At 44.7% G+C, this 17759-nt stretch overlaps 1 protein-coding gene across 3 annotated transcripts in view; it reads left to right on the forward strand.

Moving 5' to 3' along the window:
* The window catches only part of LOC119964465 (lysine-specific demethylase 4A-like), a 76881-nt gene that overhangs the window by 39191 nt on the left and 19931 nt on the right, over window positions 1-17759 (forward strand). For all 3 annotated transcript variants that reach the window (XM_038794006.1, XM_038794005.1, XM_038794007.1), the window contains 4 exons: window positions 1412-1628; window positions 6850-6926; window positions 9807-9862; window positions 16154-16262. In XM_038794006.1, the coding sequence (XP_038649934.1) occupies window positions 1412-1628; window positions 6850-6926; window positions 9807-9862; window positions 16154-16262 (459 nt within the window). The remainder of the gene's footprint in view (window positions 1-1411; window positions 1629-6849; window positions 6927-9806; window positions 9863-16153; window positions 16263-17759) is intronic.

Below are 17759 nucleotides of genomic sequence, written 5' to 3' on the forward strand. Positions count from 1 at the left end.
TCTTCAATTGCGCTGCTTAGCAGACTCAAAACAATTTGTCAAGTTTTGTAGAATGACAGTGGATTGCGAAAAATGAAATATATAATTGCAGCTAGTCATTGCAATCTGCTTTGTAAGTAGAGACCACTGTGCTGCCACATTTTGAGTGCAATCGGCCTTCAGTTGTCACTGTTGAAATTCCAGTTACATTAATGCTGCCTATTGCATATTTGTAGAATATAATGCATACAGGTTACTCGAGGTGTAGTTTTTAGAAACCAGTTTTTAAAAAAGTTTCTACTTTTTGGCCAGTGTCTTAAACTGTGGTAGAACTGAACAGTACTAACCAGCACTATCCTAATGGGTGCAAACATCATGTTGCATTTTTGGGGGGTTAGACTAAATATATTTTCCCCCTCGGGGTGAATTTAAAGAAATCTATAGGATTTTTCAGTGAAGGGCAGGGGTTTCTCCCAGTATCCTGGCCAATAATCATCTCTCAAATAAGGTCTGTCAGAAACAGACTCTTAATTGTTCAGACATTAGAAAGATCTTGAGGAATCTTTGGATTTCCTTTCCCATTCATGCAGGGAAGAATATTTTTTCGATTCCGCAAGTTAATTGAGTAAACCTTTGAATACACTTCTATCTACTTTTTATTTTTTTCATGACTATTCCAATTCTGCACCTGCAGATATTTCCCATTCCAAACTCCCGCCCTGCTTTCTATGGAAGTGGATCAAAGGGATCTGGTACTCTTGTGGGATGGGTCATATAGACAATGGTAATAGTATTAAAACATACTGGAAGGTCTATTGTATTTGTTCCTATTTTGGCTTATTTCCATTCTAAGGAGTCTTTCACAGAGGATACCAAGTACTGAGACCTTGAATTGTATTTTGTGAGACAGGCACTCCATTTAGGTTCTGTTAAAGCTGTACTGTGCATATGCACAGCAGGTGACTTTCTAAAATGTTTGACCTGAGATTCAGCTAAAGTACATTTTGTTCTGATCATTTTTGACACGGGATAATAAAACCAAATTTCAAGTCCACGCAGTCGTTATTTCCTATGAATTCCTGATCCTTCCTGTGAAACAACTAGTTGACGAATTAGGCTGTTCCACCCTGTGGATGCAATTAGATGGTCCTTCCTAAAGCTACTGAAAAATTGCATAACTGCTTAATGTTTGTTTATCTGCTGTACCATTATTTGTAAAAGGCACCAGTTTTATAATGAGTTTCTATGAATGGATAATTTTCTTAATTGGGCATTACAAATTCCAAGAATTAACTGAAAATGAAAAGCTTGTGCTAAAAAGTCCTGGGTCGTGGCTTGTCTGCGATGAACTCTGCTTAATATAAATAATCTGATGTAATTAACTATATGTTGTTCTTCCCTTACTGACACCTTCCCACTTTTATTTTGATAGGTAGATTGTCAGGAGAATCAGGGTGCCAGAATCAAAAGCCAACCTTTGGACACAGGCAAACCCAGAAACCAAATTAAAAGCAAGCCACTGGTCCCAGAGATGTGCTTCACATCTGGAAGTGACCATGTAGATCTAACTCTCCCCACCTCTTATGTTGATGAAGATGGAACAAGCATCCTTGTGACATGTGCAAAGTGCTGTGTATGTGTTCATGCAAGTAAGTATTATGAGCTCTTGTGGTATTGTGGTAGGAGATGGGGGGTAACTTGGAAGGTGGAGTAGAAGAACAAGTGAGTTCTCCCTGGTTTACAAGCCAATGTTTATACCTCAACCAACATCGCTGTCAAAAGGTCAGATTAACTCTTTGCTGTTTGTGAAACCTTGCTACGTGGAAATTGGCTGCAGTGCCTCCTACGTTAGACAATAAAGTATTTTTCAAGTATAACACTGTCAAATGTTTGGAGCATCCTGAGTAGATGTAAAGTGCAATAAAATAGCAAGTTCCTCCCTCATTTTCTGATAGTTAGTTGGTCTGTGTACTGAATTTTGAATTCCTAAGTATTCAAATTCTTAATGATCACAATTTACCAAAGCTCCCCATAAATTGAAGCTTCTGGAGCATTTGAGGGTGTTGGTTCTTTGCTCGCTGGATCCCAGTGTATGATTAAACTGCATACTTTGATTCCATTGCAGGCAGCATGCCAACTTTGTACTGCCAGCTCATTTCAGTGATTTTAGCAGCCAGCCAACAACAGCTGAAACATGCTGCTATATTGTGGCTGGAGCAGGAGCCATCCTTGCAACACGAAATTACTCGAACATGGGAGGCATGGCATGTCATGGGAGAGTAAGGCTTCATTGTGTTTGACGCTGCACTGGAGGTCTTGATGGAAGGAGTTGCTGTGGAGATCAATGCTAGAAATTGTGCTCCTTGAAGCTGGTTGCAGTGTTGCAAGAAGCTCAGGCCTCACTCGAGTTGAATGCCATATCCTGATTTACAAACTGCAATGGTGTGAGCATGCACCTACCTCCTACTTTTTCTTGGGAAGTAGCGCTAATTGGAACACAAGTCTGCTGTCAGGAAGGCAGTGTGTTTATTCTCCAACCCCTGCGCACTCCTGGAGCCCTGTCAGTTAGCCAGAGAACTAACTCTCTCTCTCTCTCTATAATGCATAGGAACATGAGGATTTAAAGGCAGGCACTAAGTGAATGCATAAGTATAGTTATTGGCTTTGGTATATAACATGGTCAACTATATTTGCCATATCCTGTGAACAATTTTTAAAAAGGCAAGATTTGATTTATAAATTTGTTTTGGATTACTGTGTTTTTTTTTGTGGTAGCCTTTATTTTTGAGTGCTGAGAAAGCAGATACCATAATGATCAATGTCAGAGGGCAGGTAAAGTTAGTAGGACTGTTTGTGAATGGACAATTGTTAGGCATGACTTCCACTCTGGAGTGGATGGGCTTCGAGGTATGCGCATAGCCCTGTGTCAAGTTGCAGCCTACCAGAAAGGGATTGTCTACGTTCCCTCTTTCTGCTTTTATTCTTGTGCTCCTACTCCTCGGTTGCTCACCATGTAGCTGGTGGAAAGGCCTGTCCTTGCATGATGACCAGGTAATGCAGAAGAACCTGTACTTTGATTCTCACTCCGCCAGGTGCTGCACAACTCTGCCAGAATGGTGCAGGCAGCAGAAGCATAATGATCTGCTTCTGCTCTTGCCACATTTCATGTTGCAGAATGGCTTTCATTGAATGCATCCTGTGTACAAAGCATGAGAGTTGTGCATCAGAGTTATCAGTCAAGTGGTCATTGAGATTGCCCTTAATGCACAGTAGATTCTTGGTTTGCCATTATATGTGGAGTGCAGCTGGTACAGTGCATTGCCACACAGATCAGCAACGTTTAACGCCTGCGACACAGGCCCTCACCACCATCTGGAGAATCAGTGGGAGCACCACCTTTCTCTCCAGGATGTCCATTGCTATTTAAGTGGACAATGTCAGGCCTACCACACAACCAAGGCCCCCAATAGATTGGAAATCCAGCCGAGAGCTGCTGACCAATGGGAGGTTGGGCAGCTCCCATTATTGTCCGCATCACTGGGCATAGAACCTACATAAATTACAGTGCAGAAGGAGGCCATTTGGCCCATTGAGTCTGTGCCAGTCCTTGGAATGAGTATTCTACCCAAGCCCACACCCAATCCTATCCCTGTAACCCCACCCCACCTTTTAATGGCAATTTAGCATGGCCAATTTACCTAACCTGCATATCTTTGGACTGTGGGAGGAAACCGGAGGAAGCTCACACAGACTAGGGGCGAACATGCAGACTCCGCATAGACATTGATCCAAGCTGGGAATAAAACCTGGGACCCTGGAGCTGTGAAGCAATGGTGCTAACCACTGTGCTACCGTGCTGCATGGTGTTGCTAATACTCTTGAGACCTTCAGGGGACATGGCCTGATCCCTTGGGAAAGATTAATAAGATGGGATAGGGGTCATATGCAAAGGTAAGGGATTTTGCCAGTGTGTGTGAGTGAGGGAGGTGCCGGTAAACCCAGTAGGATTTGCCCGCAGCCTTCGGGACTAATGAGTAACTTGGCAAGACCTGTTAAATCACTCGGCCACTGTTAAAACCTGTTGGGCTCAAGAATAATTGACTGAATGGGGTTCATTAATTAATCTAATTGATATCCTGTCAACAGCAGGTGCGATTCTTGTATAGGGCCTTTTCCATATCTCCACTAAATTAGGGACCGTTTTCCCAACGGCAGGAATTTGATGTGGCTGCCCTGCCTGCTTCCCCTGCCCCCACGCTGGCGGACCCTATTAAATTCTGCCTGATATGTGGCCCCCTACAAGTTAATTTGCATGCAGACAGTGATACTTTGCACCACAGGGAAGGCCACAATTCTATCACAGCCGTTGCCTATTTTGACCCATTTCTCTCTGACAAGAAGAAAATGTGCTTGCTCTCATTGAGTGAATGTTTGAGCGGACCTCCCCCGTACAAATTGGATAGCAAGCTGCGAGATGTTGCAAGTACGTCCACCCTGTGCTGAGCAAGATAAATGGATGTTCATAGGTTCTGGAAATATAGTTATTGCCCTGCTTTTGAGCTTGTGGCTGCAGCAGATTTCAGAGAAGATGTCCTTCATGAAGCACAGATGTCACGTACTCTGTTCCTCACTGAGGCTCCGGTAGAATAATTATTCCACAAACACTTCTGCCGAGCGCCCTCTGCCTTCCAGGAGCTAGTCCTGCTCTGCGTAATACCTGCTCATTCTCAATTTGTTATGCATTTTCAAGGAGAATGCCTCCTAGTGCACCCATATCTGGGAGCAGCTAGCTGGTGCAGAAAGAAATTGTAAACTCCTTCAGGTGGAGTTTGGGCTCCTGCCTTCAGGTTGGGGGCTGCCAGCCTCCAATTGTTCAGCACCTGCCATGCCACTTCCTGTAGACGTTTTTTGCAACTTAAAACAACTATAGAAATCACGTAGAATCGAAACAACAGCTATTCCTTAAGCCGCAGTTGATCCCTTTTTAAATAGCACTGGTGGGGTGTCATTCCTATTGTTGAATGAGTGTAGGTAGATGTGCAAAGTTAAAGACAGGATGTTTGCTGGAGAATTGAACTGAAAGATGTCATTGGCATTCGTTGAGCATTACACACTGAACATTGTTGTGATCTATCTGCTCTAGGTTTTTGATCAATAAGGGGATCAGGAGTTATGGGAAAAGGCAGGAGAATGGGATGAGAAAAATATCAGCCATGATTGAATGGCGGAGCAGATTCGATGGGCCTAATTCTGCTCCTATGGCTCATGATCTTATGCTCTGCATACGTGTGGCTTTTTAAGACCTCACCGATTTGGTAGCTGGCATATGTACTTCATAAAATGTGTGCTCGCACTGTATGCATTTTGTAGTTCTTAAGGGCACTTGCAACATTCAAAAATTGGGAGGAAATTGCCCTGTTTTCCTGCCCATGGTTTTACCACATTGATACTTGCTGTTCTCATCCAGACAATCTGGGGAGCTGCCAAACGCAGGCAGTTAATTATCAACTTTAGCAGCAGAAGTCATATCCTGAATTTGCACCATGTCCATTTAAATGTAATTGATGGGTTCTGTGGCAGAAAGGTGGCTTCCCTAAAAGTGAGCAATTGACATAAATTGGGAAATAATTTTCTTTAATAAAATCCTATGCATTGTGGGCTGGTCAAGATTGCATGGTATATTTTAAATTCATAGAATTTACAGTGCAGAAGGAGGCCATTCGGCCCTTCGAGTCTGCACCGGCTCTTGTAAAGAGCACCTTACCCAAGGTCAACACCTCCACCCTACCCCCATAACCCAGTAACCCCACCCAACACTAAGGATAATTTTGGACACTAAGGGCAATTTATCGTGGCCAATCCACCTAACCTGCACATCTTTGTGACTGTGGGAGGAAACCGGAGCACCCGGAGGAAACCCACGCACACACGGGGAGGATGTGCAGACTCCGCACAGACAGTGACCCAAGCCGGAATCGAACCTGGGACCCTGGAGCTGTGAAGCTAAAATTAAATAAGTTGCATTAATATGGGATTCTTCATGACCTTGCGCTGCTTTAAATCCCTTTGCAATCAAGTGCTTTTTGTTTTGAAGCATTGCCACTGTTGATTTGTAAAGCCATTTGTACACAAAAAAACTCCCACAACCATAGTTAATGAAACAAATGACCAGATAATCTATTTAAATTGTTTTTTTTTAAATTTAGATTACCCAATTATTTTTTCCAATTAAGGAGCAATTTAGCGGGGCCAATCCACCTACTCTGCACATTTTTGGGTTGTGGGGGCGAAACACACGCAGACACGGGGAGAATGTGCAAACTCCACATGGACAGTGAACCAGAGCCGGGATCGAACCTGGGACCTCAGTGCCATGAGGCAGTTGTGCTAACCACTAGGCCACCGTGCTACCCTATCTATTTCAATTGTTGATTGAGGTACATCTTGGCCAGATCACTGGGAAGATTCCCCTGTTTTTGAAATTGTCATGGGATTTTTACATTCACCTGAGGGCTGACAAGCCCTGACTTGATGTCTCTGAAATATCAGCAGCTTTGGCTGTGCAGCATGCCTGTGCCAACCTAGGTAAGACTTGGGCAGAAGTGCCAGGGCTCCTCCACAAAGAACAAGATCATGAAATGAATGCAGTGAAAAATACATTGCCATGTGTTTAGTGCATAGAATGCCCAGTTAAATGCTAATTTTGAACATCCCTCCCATTTCTTTCTCCCATCTTAATGTCTTCTGAGGGATGATTTTAAAAATTACACAATTAAATATTTACTTTGGACAGTATCATTTCAAAAAACTGCATGACTTGAAGCTTGTGCTAAACTAAAATTCTTGAAATTTCCTATGCATCTTTGATAGGTTGCTATGGAGTGGCTCCTGAGAAAGCAACCGATGACTGGATTTGTGCAAGGTGTACAGCTAATGCTTTAGCAGAAGTAAGTAATTTCATCATTAGTCTAATTGCGATAATGCAAGACATAATTTTTTTCCTTGCCTATCTGAGGGTTATTGTGAAGTGATCTGTATTTCAATTTTTTAAAAAACAGCATGGCACAGCACTCTAATCTTCATTACAAGGGGAGCAAAGGAATACTCGGCTATTATTTTAACTTGTGAATTCTTGACTGTAAAACCTTTTAACATTCAAGTTAGTTGGGTTCTGGGACATGGTATCTGTAATCCAACTCCGAGAGCTATCTCTAACAGAGTGGTTTTGGTGGTTGAATAGCAGATCCAGTTTTTATTTTGGGTCGGTGATCCTGTTATCCGGATAAGGAGGCTTGATTTAAGAGTGAGAATGCAGACAGATGTTTGTACGCACACATGTTCAGACACTAGACGTGGATTGAATGAGCATTGGTAGTTAGTGGTGGAATTTTGATTGCTAGTCGAGATTACGTTCCTGGCCTCCTCGTGTTCTGGTTCTTGCCTCTTTGAAAAAACATTTGGTAAAGTGCCACACAATAGGTGGTTCTTAACTTTATTTTAAACCCTAATTTTTTATGTGGATTGAGGATTGGCTATGGTCAGAAATCAGTGGGGGTAAATGGATCATTTTTGGCTTGGCTGGCTGTAAACTGGGGTGTAAAAAAAGGATCAGTGATTCGGGATGTTATTTACATTCCATATATCAATGCCCGAGAGATGGCGGGCGGGGGGGGGGGGGGAAGACTCTGTATTGTATCAAAGTTTGCTTATAATGCAAAGCTGGTTGAAAAATTAAGCTGTCAGAATGATATGGAGGCTGCAAAAAGTCTGGAAATGCTGGTATTCAGCAGGACCTTGGTGTTCTTTAATACGAGTTACATGCAGGTACAGCAGGCAAATAGCTTGTTCACCTTTATTGCAAAGAGATTGCAGTTTAATAGTAAACGAGTCTTATGCAATCAAATCAGGTTTTTGTGAGACCACACCTGGAGTGCTATGTACAGTTTTGGTCTCATTTGTTTTCTACTTGCCATAGGATGCAACAAAAGTTTCCTTAGACTGATCACTGATAAGAGGTGAATCGCTCTTGATAGAGTAGACTGTACATAGGATTAAGAAGAATGAGAGGGGAATCGCATTGAAATAACATCACATTTGTAAGAAATGTGGTGGAGAAAATTAAATATTTTCCTGCTGAGGAACCTTGAACTCTGAGTCATAATAAGGGTTAGCTATTCAGAACAGAGATGAGGGGTGGAATTCTCCGACCCCCCGCAGGGTCGGAGAATCGCCCGGGGCCAGTGCAAATCCCGCCGTAGCCCGAATTCTCCGCCACCCGGGAATTGGCGGGGGCGGAAATCGCGCCGCACCGATCAGCAAGCCCCCTGCGGCGATTCTCTGGCCCGCGATGGGCTGAAGTCCTGCCGCTGAGAGGCCAGTCCCGCCGCTGTGGTTTCAACCACCTCTGGTGGCGGCGGGATTGGCGGCGCAAGCGGGCCCCCGGGGTCCTGGGGGGGAGTGCGGGGCGATCGGACCCCGCGGGGTGCCCCCCACGGTGGCCAGGCCCGCGATCGGGGCCCACCGATCGGCGGGCGGGCCAGTGCCCGGGGGGGGGGGGGGGGGGGGGGGGCACTCTTTTTGTTCCACCACGGCCTCCACCATGGCGGAGGCGGAAGAAAACCCCCCTACCGCTCATGCGTCGGTGGTGACATCAGCGGCAGCTGACGCACCGGCGCATGCGTGAACCGGCGAAGGCCCTTCTGCCAGCCCCGATGCCGTTGGCACCGGTTTTGGCGCCAGTTGGTGTGGCACCAACCACTCCGGCACGGGCCTAGCCCGACGGAGAATTCCGCACCTTTGGGGAGGCCCGACGCCGGAGTGGTTGGTGCTACGCCGGGACACCCCCCCCGCCCCGCCCCGCCGGGTAGGGGAGAATCCCGGCCGAGACGTTTCTTTGCTTAGATCTGTTAATCTTTGGGATTCTCTACCCAACCCGACTGTTAAGGCTGAGTATATTCCGGACAAAGATCAATAGATTTCCGGATACTAAGGAATCCAGGTACATGGGGATGAGGTAGGAAAGTGGTGTTGATTTAAAAAAAAAAAAATCTTATTGAATGGCAGAGCACACTTGAGGGTTGAATAGCCTACTTCTCATTTCTTAAAAGCAAAATTAACTGTAGAAGTGGCATCAGACAATTATGGAGCCTTTTTTTTTTAAACTGTCTTTTTAAGCATGCTTGTATGGGTTTACATTTCCATCAGTCATTCTTGCAGTATATCAATTAAAATGTGTTCTTCCAATCTGTTTGGTCTGACCACGGCAGTGCAGTGGTTAGCATTGTTGCTTCACAGCGCCAGGGTCCCGGGTTTGATTCCCGCTTGGGTCACTGTCTGTGCAGCATCTGCACGTTCTCCCCATGCTGAGTGGTTTTCCTCCGGGTGCTCCGGTTTCCACCTACAAGTCTCTAAAGACGAGCTGCTAGGTGCATTGGACATTCTAAATTCTCTGTGTACCTGAACAGGTGCTGGAGGGTGGGACTAGGGGATTTTCACAGTAACTTTGTTGCAGTGTTAATGTAAGCCTACTTGTGACAATAATAAAGATTATAATGAAAGTTTGAAAAATTGCAGTACCAGCCTGCTTTACCACCTTGTGATATGATACATATATATAGTATACTAATCCATTGTATATTGACACAAAAATAAAATACTCCAGGTGCTGAAAATCTAAAATTAAAATAAAATGCTGGGGGGGGGGGGGGGGGGGAAGAGAAAAAAAAAACAGCCAGCATCTACAAAGCGAGGAAAGCAAGCATTATATTTGAGATTGATGACCTTTTAGCAGAACAGTTCTTTACCATTATTGACTTCTCTCTGTACAGGATTGTTGTCTATGTACCCTTCGGGGAGGAGCACTTCAGAAAACCACCGACAACAGGTCAGACTAACAAATAGACTCACGCATTGCTTTTTTGATGCTAAATTGTAATTCATAGCTGCAATTAAATGTTTTTGAGCAATCTCAATTGATTCAAAGGTGTCATTTTTTTAAATTGCAAAGTAATACCTTATTTTAAATGGAAGGGTTAATGGTGTTGGGCGATACACCAGAGGCAACTTTTCACTGTCTATTTCCAGTTTTTTTTGTTGCTTCCACCCCAAATTCACTGCCCAGTTCTCGGAACTGATTCCCCAATCGATGGACTTTCTGCTATACTATTATTGAGTGTGTTGATATGAAACATTTTTTCTCTAGGATGTGGTAAATAATTAGATGCTAACTACATGGCCGTAGAAATCTAGTCTTGATTTGTTTATTAATTTGGAATGTTATTTTACAATTAAACTACCTTTCTTGCTCAGTATTTCACAATCATCCAGTTCAGAAGGAACCCGCTTGGCCATCATTCCTAGGCTGGTTCTTGAAAAGCTATCAAACTAGTCCCACTTTGTTGCTCTTTCCCCATAGCTCTACATTTTTACCTCTTTAAAGCATATATTCAGTTCCCTTCTGAAAATCACTACTGAATATCTTTTACCTCCCTATCCGTGCATTACGGATAATCAGCATTAAAACAAAGTCGGGCCCTCCTGGTTATTTTGGCAGTTACCTTAAATTTTATCCCATGGTTATTGAGACTCCTACTGGTGGAAACCATTTCTTTCATTAAAGACCTTCATAATTTTAACATCTCCTCCATCTAATCTCCTCTATACCAACTAATGTTAGGAAAACAATGGTAGTTTTAAAGAGTTTATAGTTGTATTGGTAAATATTATAAATGAGGTATAGTTTTAAGTGGGTTTACTTTGGTGTTTGTGTAAGAAAGGGTAAACCTTAGTTTTTTTTATACTTGTTCAAGGGGTGTGTGCATTGCTGTCTGTCCCAGTGCTTATTGTCCATCCCTGAGGGCATTTAAGAATCCACCACATTGCCGTAAATGTGAAATCACGTGTAGGCCATACCAAGTAAGAAGGGTGACCGATTTCCTTCCCTAAAGGACATTTGTGAACCAGATTTTTTTTTCAACAGCAATCGACAATGGTTTTGTGGTGGTCATTCGACTTTTAATTCCAGATTTCTATTGAATTCAAATTTCGCCATTCACACCTGGATGCCCCGAGCATTACTCTGCGTCTCTGGGTTACTAGTCAAGTGACAATACCACTATGCCACTGCCTCCCCTGGACAAAGTTGCTTTTTAGATGTGGGTGTTTTGGTTTCAATTCCAACTGTGCCAGAACCCCCATTACCTTTGGATGTGCCCAAAACATGTGGACATGGTAACAGGCCTCCTCGTGTACCATCCACACCTGTCCTCCACCCCCTCAAAGAACCTACTCATCCAGGCTACTATCACATGTGCCCTGCGAACTACCTAAAAGAGGATAAGGCTAAGCCTCGCGTATGGCAAAGATGCATTCGCCCTCCTCTGAGCCTCCCCTCTCAACCTTGCCTCCATCTCTTAATTTCCTCTTGACTTCTCCTATTGGGCTCCCTCACAGTCTATTAATTCCTTGTAAATCTTAGACACCTTGCTTACCCCACACCCTCCTTCGACACAACCCAGGGACAGCAGATCGGGAAAAGACTGGCCTGCTTCCTCACACAGTCCCGTACCTGCAAATAGCGGAACCCATTCCCACTGGGCAGCTCCTATTTCTCCTCCAATTACTCTAAACTCAAAAAGCTGCTCCCCACCAACAAGTCCCCAAACCGCTCGATCTCTGCCCGAAACTCCACATCCAACTCCCCTGGTGCAAATCTATAACGACTGCAAAATGGAGCTCACACCATAGAACATACAGTGCAGAAGGAGGCCATTCAGCCTATCGAGTCTGCACCGACCAACTTAAGCCCTCGCTTACACCCTATCCCCATAACCCAATAACCCCTCCTAACCTTTTTGGACACCAAGGGCAATTTAGCATGGCCAAACCATCTAACCTGCACGTCTTTGGACTGTGGGAGGAAACCCACGCAGACACTGGGAGAATGTGCAGACTCTGCACAGACAATGACGCAGCATGGAATCGAACCTGGGACCCTGGCACTGTGAAGCCACAGCGCTATCCACTTGTGCTACCATGCTACCCTTTTTTTTCATCGTCTGAGTTTGGGGCATAGACATTCGCCTTGACTGCTGGCATCCCCTCCAGCTTCCCGCTCACCGTCACAAACCTCCATCCCGTACCTGTCACAGTATTGCCCACCTCAAACGCCACCCGTTTGTTTATTAGCACCGTCTCTCTATCTTTCTTCCCCCCCCCCCCCCCCCCCCCCAACAACGTCTTCATATCTAATCCCGAATGAAAGACTTGCCCTACCTACCCTTTTCTTAGCCTAGTCTGGTCCCTCATCTTGTGTGTTTCTTGCAAAAAGGCCACATCCGCTTTCAAGCTCCAAGTGCGCGAACACACGCGACCATTTGACTAGTCCATTCTGCCCTCTCTCATTCCATGTGACCGACCTGGTCAGGCCCCACCCCCTTACCCACCGCCCTGCTGATCAACCCTCCCTCCTTGGGCTGGCCTGTGTCATGCGACCCTCCAGGCCCAACCTCTGATGTCCACCAACACCACCTCCATTCTTGCTGCACCGCAGCGACCACATCGTTGTCAGAAGCCCCCTCCATTAATCAAAACAACAATTCCATGCCCCTTTGTACAATTCTGCTCACCCCCCACTGTGCTCCCGTTAACTAGCCTGGCAACCCATGGCGTCAAACCTCCTACCCCTACTGATTCCCCTCCCCCCTGCTCGCACACCTCCATATCAAAAACATCAATGAAATTTTAAAATGGTGTACTCGCCCTCTATGTTTCCCAAATACCCTGCCACAGAACCCAACAAGACCCCTAAAAAAAAGAGGTTTTCCCATAATCAACAAACGAAGGACAACCAAAGCAGAAACGGTAGGGGAAAAAAAAACATCTCGCACCTCCACCACAGTTCAATGTCCATCATCTCCTGCCGTCCATTGTCCCTTTAACTCCATCGCCTCCTCTGGTACCCGAAAATAATGTTCATGGCCGTTGAGTCACCCAAGTGGACAGCCTTCACTCGATTAAACCTGGCTCTCCTCTTTGCCAGTTCCGCACCCAAGTCCTGGTACACCGAAGCTTGTTCCACTTCCAGGTGCACTTCGTCGTCTGCCTTGCCCACCGCAAAATGTTCTCCTTGTTGAGGAATCGGTGCAGCCGCACCACAATCACCCTCGGTGGCATGTTCGCCTGCTGCTTCCTCATCAGTGCCCTTTGAGCCCGGTCAACCTCCAGGGGCCGGACAAAGTCTCCCTCCGCCCTCAGCTTCTCCAACATCTTGGCTCTATATGAGCCAACATCCGCTCCCTCCGGCATTCCCACGATTCTTACAATTTGCCTCTGGGAGCAGTTCTCCAGATCCTCTGCCGTCTCCTTTAGCTGCTTTTGGGTCTCCGTGTCATCCCGATTTCGGCCGTCAACGAGCCAAGCTGCTCCTCGTGCTCCCCCCACCAGCTCATCCACTTTCCGAACAGCCTGGCCCTGGGACTTCAGCCTTTTGCACCCGATCAATTCCAGCTTTTAATGGTTCCACTGACTTGGCTAGATCCTCTTCTGCCAGGTGAACTTATCACTCAAAGTCCCCCAGCTGCTCCATTGACCACTGGGAAGACGGGGCTGTCCCTTTACCCTCCGCCATCTTCACCTGTGGCGCACAAAGAATTTCTTGTTTCAACAGCTCCCTTATTCTCAACCTACTTTTGGTCCTTAGACCCATTCTCCAGTGGAGTTTTAACCTCCCTCGACCACCTCAATATGTTTTTCCACCAAAACATCTGCCCAACAAACTGGGAAAGGGACCAAAAAATCTGCCTTGAGCGGGAGCTGCCAAATGTGCGACCACTCACTCCATGGCGCCGCCGGACGTCAAAAGTGTGCCTTGATGAAAGTGGAATGTGAAATCACTTGTGTTGAAGCCAGAGTTCAGTGATTGGATTTTCTTTGATTATGTTGCCTACTTTCCCCAGGCAGTGGGAGGTGTAGATGGAGTAAATGGATGGGAGGCAGGTTTGTGTGATGGACTGGGCTGTGTTCATGACTCTCTGAAGTTTCTTTCAGTCTTGGGCCGAGCAGTTGCCATACCAGACTGTGAAGCAGCCAGATAGGATGCTTTCTATGGTGCATCTGTAAAAGTTGGTAAGAGTTAATGTGGACATGCCGAATTTCCTTAGTTTTCTGAGGAAGTATAGGCACTGTTGTGCTTTCTTGGACCAGGACCGATTTTTGGAGATGTGTCCCCCAAGTACGCAGCCTTGCGGGGCCCCAGTATTGAGGACTATTGTGTAGGAGGTGTTGTTGTTTATTCTTAGTGATTGGTCTGTGGGTCAGAAAGTCGAGGATCCAGTTGCAGAGTGAGGAGCCAAGTCCTAGTTTTTGGAACTTTGATATGAGCTTGGCTGGGATTATGGTGTTGAAGGCGGAGCTGTAGTTAATAAACAGGAGCCTGATGTAGGAGTCTTTGTTGTCGAGATGCTCTAGAGATGAGTGTAGGGCCAGAGAGATGGTGCCTGCTGTGGACCGGTTGCGGCGGTATGCGAATTACAGCGGATCAAGGCGTTCTGGGCGTATGGAGGTGATGCTCTTCATGACCAACCTCTTGAAGCACTTCATTACGATTGAAGTCAGGGCCACCGGACAGTAGTCTTTGAGGCATATTGCCTGGTGGTTCTTTGGCACCAGTATGATGGTGGTCTTCTTGAAGCAGGTGAGGACCTCGGAGAGGAGTAGGGATATGTTAAAGATGTCCGCAAATACATCTGTCAGCTGGTCTGTGTAGGCTCTGAGTGCATAGCCAGGGATCACAACCAGGGATGCAAGGTGGCTTGCAGCAAGGATCATCTGGGGGGGATTCGGAGGAGAAATCCAAGGAAGATCACTTGGATTCAGGGCAGAGCGCATGTTTTGCCACAGCCAGCTTGTGAGTTTAAAGGGACTTTGTATTACTGAGACCATTGTCGCTTAAGATATACCTTGTAATCCGTGTTGACCTTAAAATCTGTATATATTTGAAGCTAAATGGGGGAGTAAAGGAAATATGGTATCATAATTAACCCTTTAATTTTTTTTCTTGTTAAAACCAATGAAAGATGTAGTCTCCATCGTCCCAGATGACCATAGGCTGCTTTCCCCTTTGAGGGGGAAGAGCTGACTGGTGGTGATTTAATCTGAGATCACCACACCTCAGACAGGGGCCTTCATGAATAACCTCAAGGAATTGAACCTGTGCTACCAGCCTTGTTTTGCATCACAAACCAGCTGTCTAGCCCTCTAAGCTAAACCACCAATTAGCAGTCCTATGACACTCCACATTTTAGAAAAAATGTAAAAGTTATGGTATTTTGAGCCAGGGTTCCATTCTGGGATTTTCCCATCCAGTTATAATTTCAATTGGGATTATAACATAAGGAGAACAATTCCAGTTTCTCTCGGCACTTAACTAAAGTCCCTCATTCCTGTTTTCATTCTAGTAGATTTCCTCCACATCCTAACCAAGGCCTTGATGTCCTCCCTGAAACATAGTGATTTGATTGGACATAATACTCCAGCTGAAGCCGAACCAGTCATTTTTTTGTTTTTAAAGAGTGGCATAACTTTTTGCCATATTATGTATTGGCTAAATCGTGAAAAGTGACTAGCGAGTTTACTGGCCACTCGCTAATGTTCATTCCAGTTTTTTCACTACAACTCTGAGCTGTGTAGTTCGTTGATCATGCAATTTCAGCTGTGTATTCATTTCATTTCCTTCGCCTGGTTCAGTAACTTCTCCCAGCAGACCTATCTTGTACCATGGTGGGATGTCTTTTGAGGATTGAGCAAGAGGTATTTAGAAAGGACTGCTGGAAGTGAGCAATCTAGAAGTCTGTAACTAGAATGGAAAATGAAATCAGATCAATGTATTATGTAATGGTGTTATAAGTTATGTTTAAAGCTGGGATAGACAGATTTTTGGTGTCTCAAGGAATTAAGGGATATGGGGTACAGGTGGGAAAATGAAGTTGAAGCTCCGGATCAGCCATGTTCGTATTGAATGCCAGAGCAGGCCATATGGTCTACTCCTATTCTTGTGTTGCTTTCTTACAGAATTCTGAAAAACATTCAAATAGAAGTGGCATGTTATGGAAATTGTTTCTGTTCATTTAGTCACTGGATCTAACCCAATTCACTACTTTCTTTAAATATTGCACAGGTGGGTTCACCTGCTGTGTGCTGTTGCAGTGCAGGAGGTACGGTTTGTCAGTGTTGCAGAACGCAGCCCTGTGGATGTCAGCCCAATACCACCACTACGCTGGAAACTGGTAAGGAATCATGAAGTTGAAATAAATTAATAACATTTAAATAACACACAGTTCAAATTGACATTGGGAATTAATGTGCTAGTTGCCAAGTTACTGTACTGAAGTTTGGTCATCTGCCTCAGACAAACATGTTCAATAGGACATTGCTGTCTAGCTTACCTCAAATTCTACTGTTTAAATGTTTTTCAATTTTTTGGGGGACCAGGTGTGATGCTGTTGGACCTGTTCCTCCGTCAAATGCAGCCCAGACAAATGGGGGTAGAAAGATCATCATCTTCATTAGGCATGAGTCCATGGTGTGAACAATTTCTTGTTTGATATTGTCCTCCGAAGAGCATCCCTATGTTATTACAAAAGGACAGAACATGATTGAGACAGTAGCCTCAATTCATCAAATAATTTTTGTAATTCCATTATTTCGCCTCCTGTTTAGAAGCGTTCATTTTTTAAAAAAATTGATGGTTTTGTAGAAATCCTTTTGGCATGTACATATTTGGTTTGCCCATCACTAAACGTGCATATTGACAGGTTATATGTATTTTCAAATTTGTTTAATTTGGGGGTCAGTTTTAAAAACTATGCTAACCAGCCAAAATAACTGATGGATATTGTTTTAAATGCACCAGATATGTTACTGATACCAGATTATTATTTTTTTAAACTCGTAGTCAATGACATCCTTGATGTCTTTAACTCCAAGATTTACCACACTGGCCAGAAAGACAACAGCTGAAGCAAATTGTTTCGAGTCCGGTTCAACACAACTGCCTGCTAATGTGGCTTATTTTTAGCTTTTAAAAATGTCTTTATATTGTTGAGTCGGCTTGATTCAATGATGGTGTTTCTTCAACTTCTGGCTAAGTAGATCATGGGTCCAAGTACAAATTCTGGCTGACACTCCAGTGCAGTATTGACGATGAGATGTTAAACTGAGGCCCTGTCTTTCTTTTCAGGTGGATGTTTTTTTTAAAAAAAACTTGCAGGGCTAGAAAGATTTATCGCCTTATTCTTTGGAGATGGAATTTGAAAGGAAACCATTGTTCACAGCATCTGGTTTCTAAGCCAACATTTATCCCTCAGCTACCATTACCAAAGTTAATTAGTGGATCGTTTATTTTGTGTCTGTTAAGGCAACATCGCTGTGTGCCATTTTGTTGCTGCTGTGCCTAAGGACTGGAGGACAAGTAATGTGGTACCATTATTTAAGAAGGTGGTAGGAATAAAGCAGGAAATTGCAGGCCAGTGAGTCTAACTTCAGTGGTAGGGAAGCTATTGGAAACAATTCTGAGGAGCAGAATCTCCAATTGGGGAGGCAAGGGTTAGTTAAGGGTGGTTAGTACAGTAGTCCCCCGTTATACCACGCTCCGCAATACGGAGATATATAGTTCGCGATATACCGCGGGGGGGCTTATGGACCCCAACTGTCAGTTGTGTCAATTTCAGCGGCCGGCTCACTTTGATCCGGAGAGAGAAGCTGCTCTCTCACTGAAACAATCA

The sequence above is a fragment of the Scyliorhinus canicula genome, chromosome 4, assembly GCF_902713615.1.
Source record: "Scyliorhinus canicula chromosome 4, sScyCan1.1, whole genome shotgun sequence".
Lineage (NCBI taxonomy): Eukaryota > Metazoa > Chordata > Chondrichthyes > Carcharhiniformes > Scyliorhinidae > Scyliorhinus > Scyliorhinus canicula.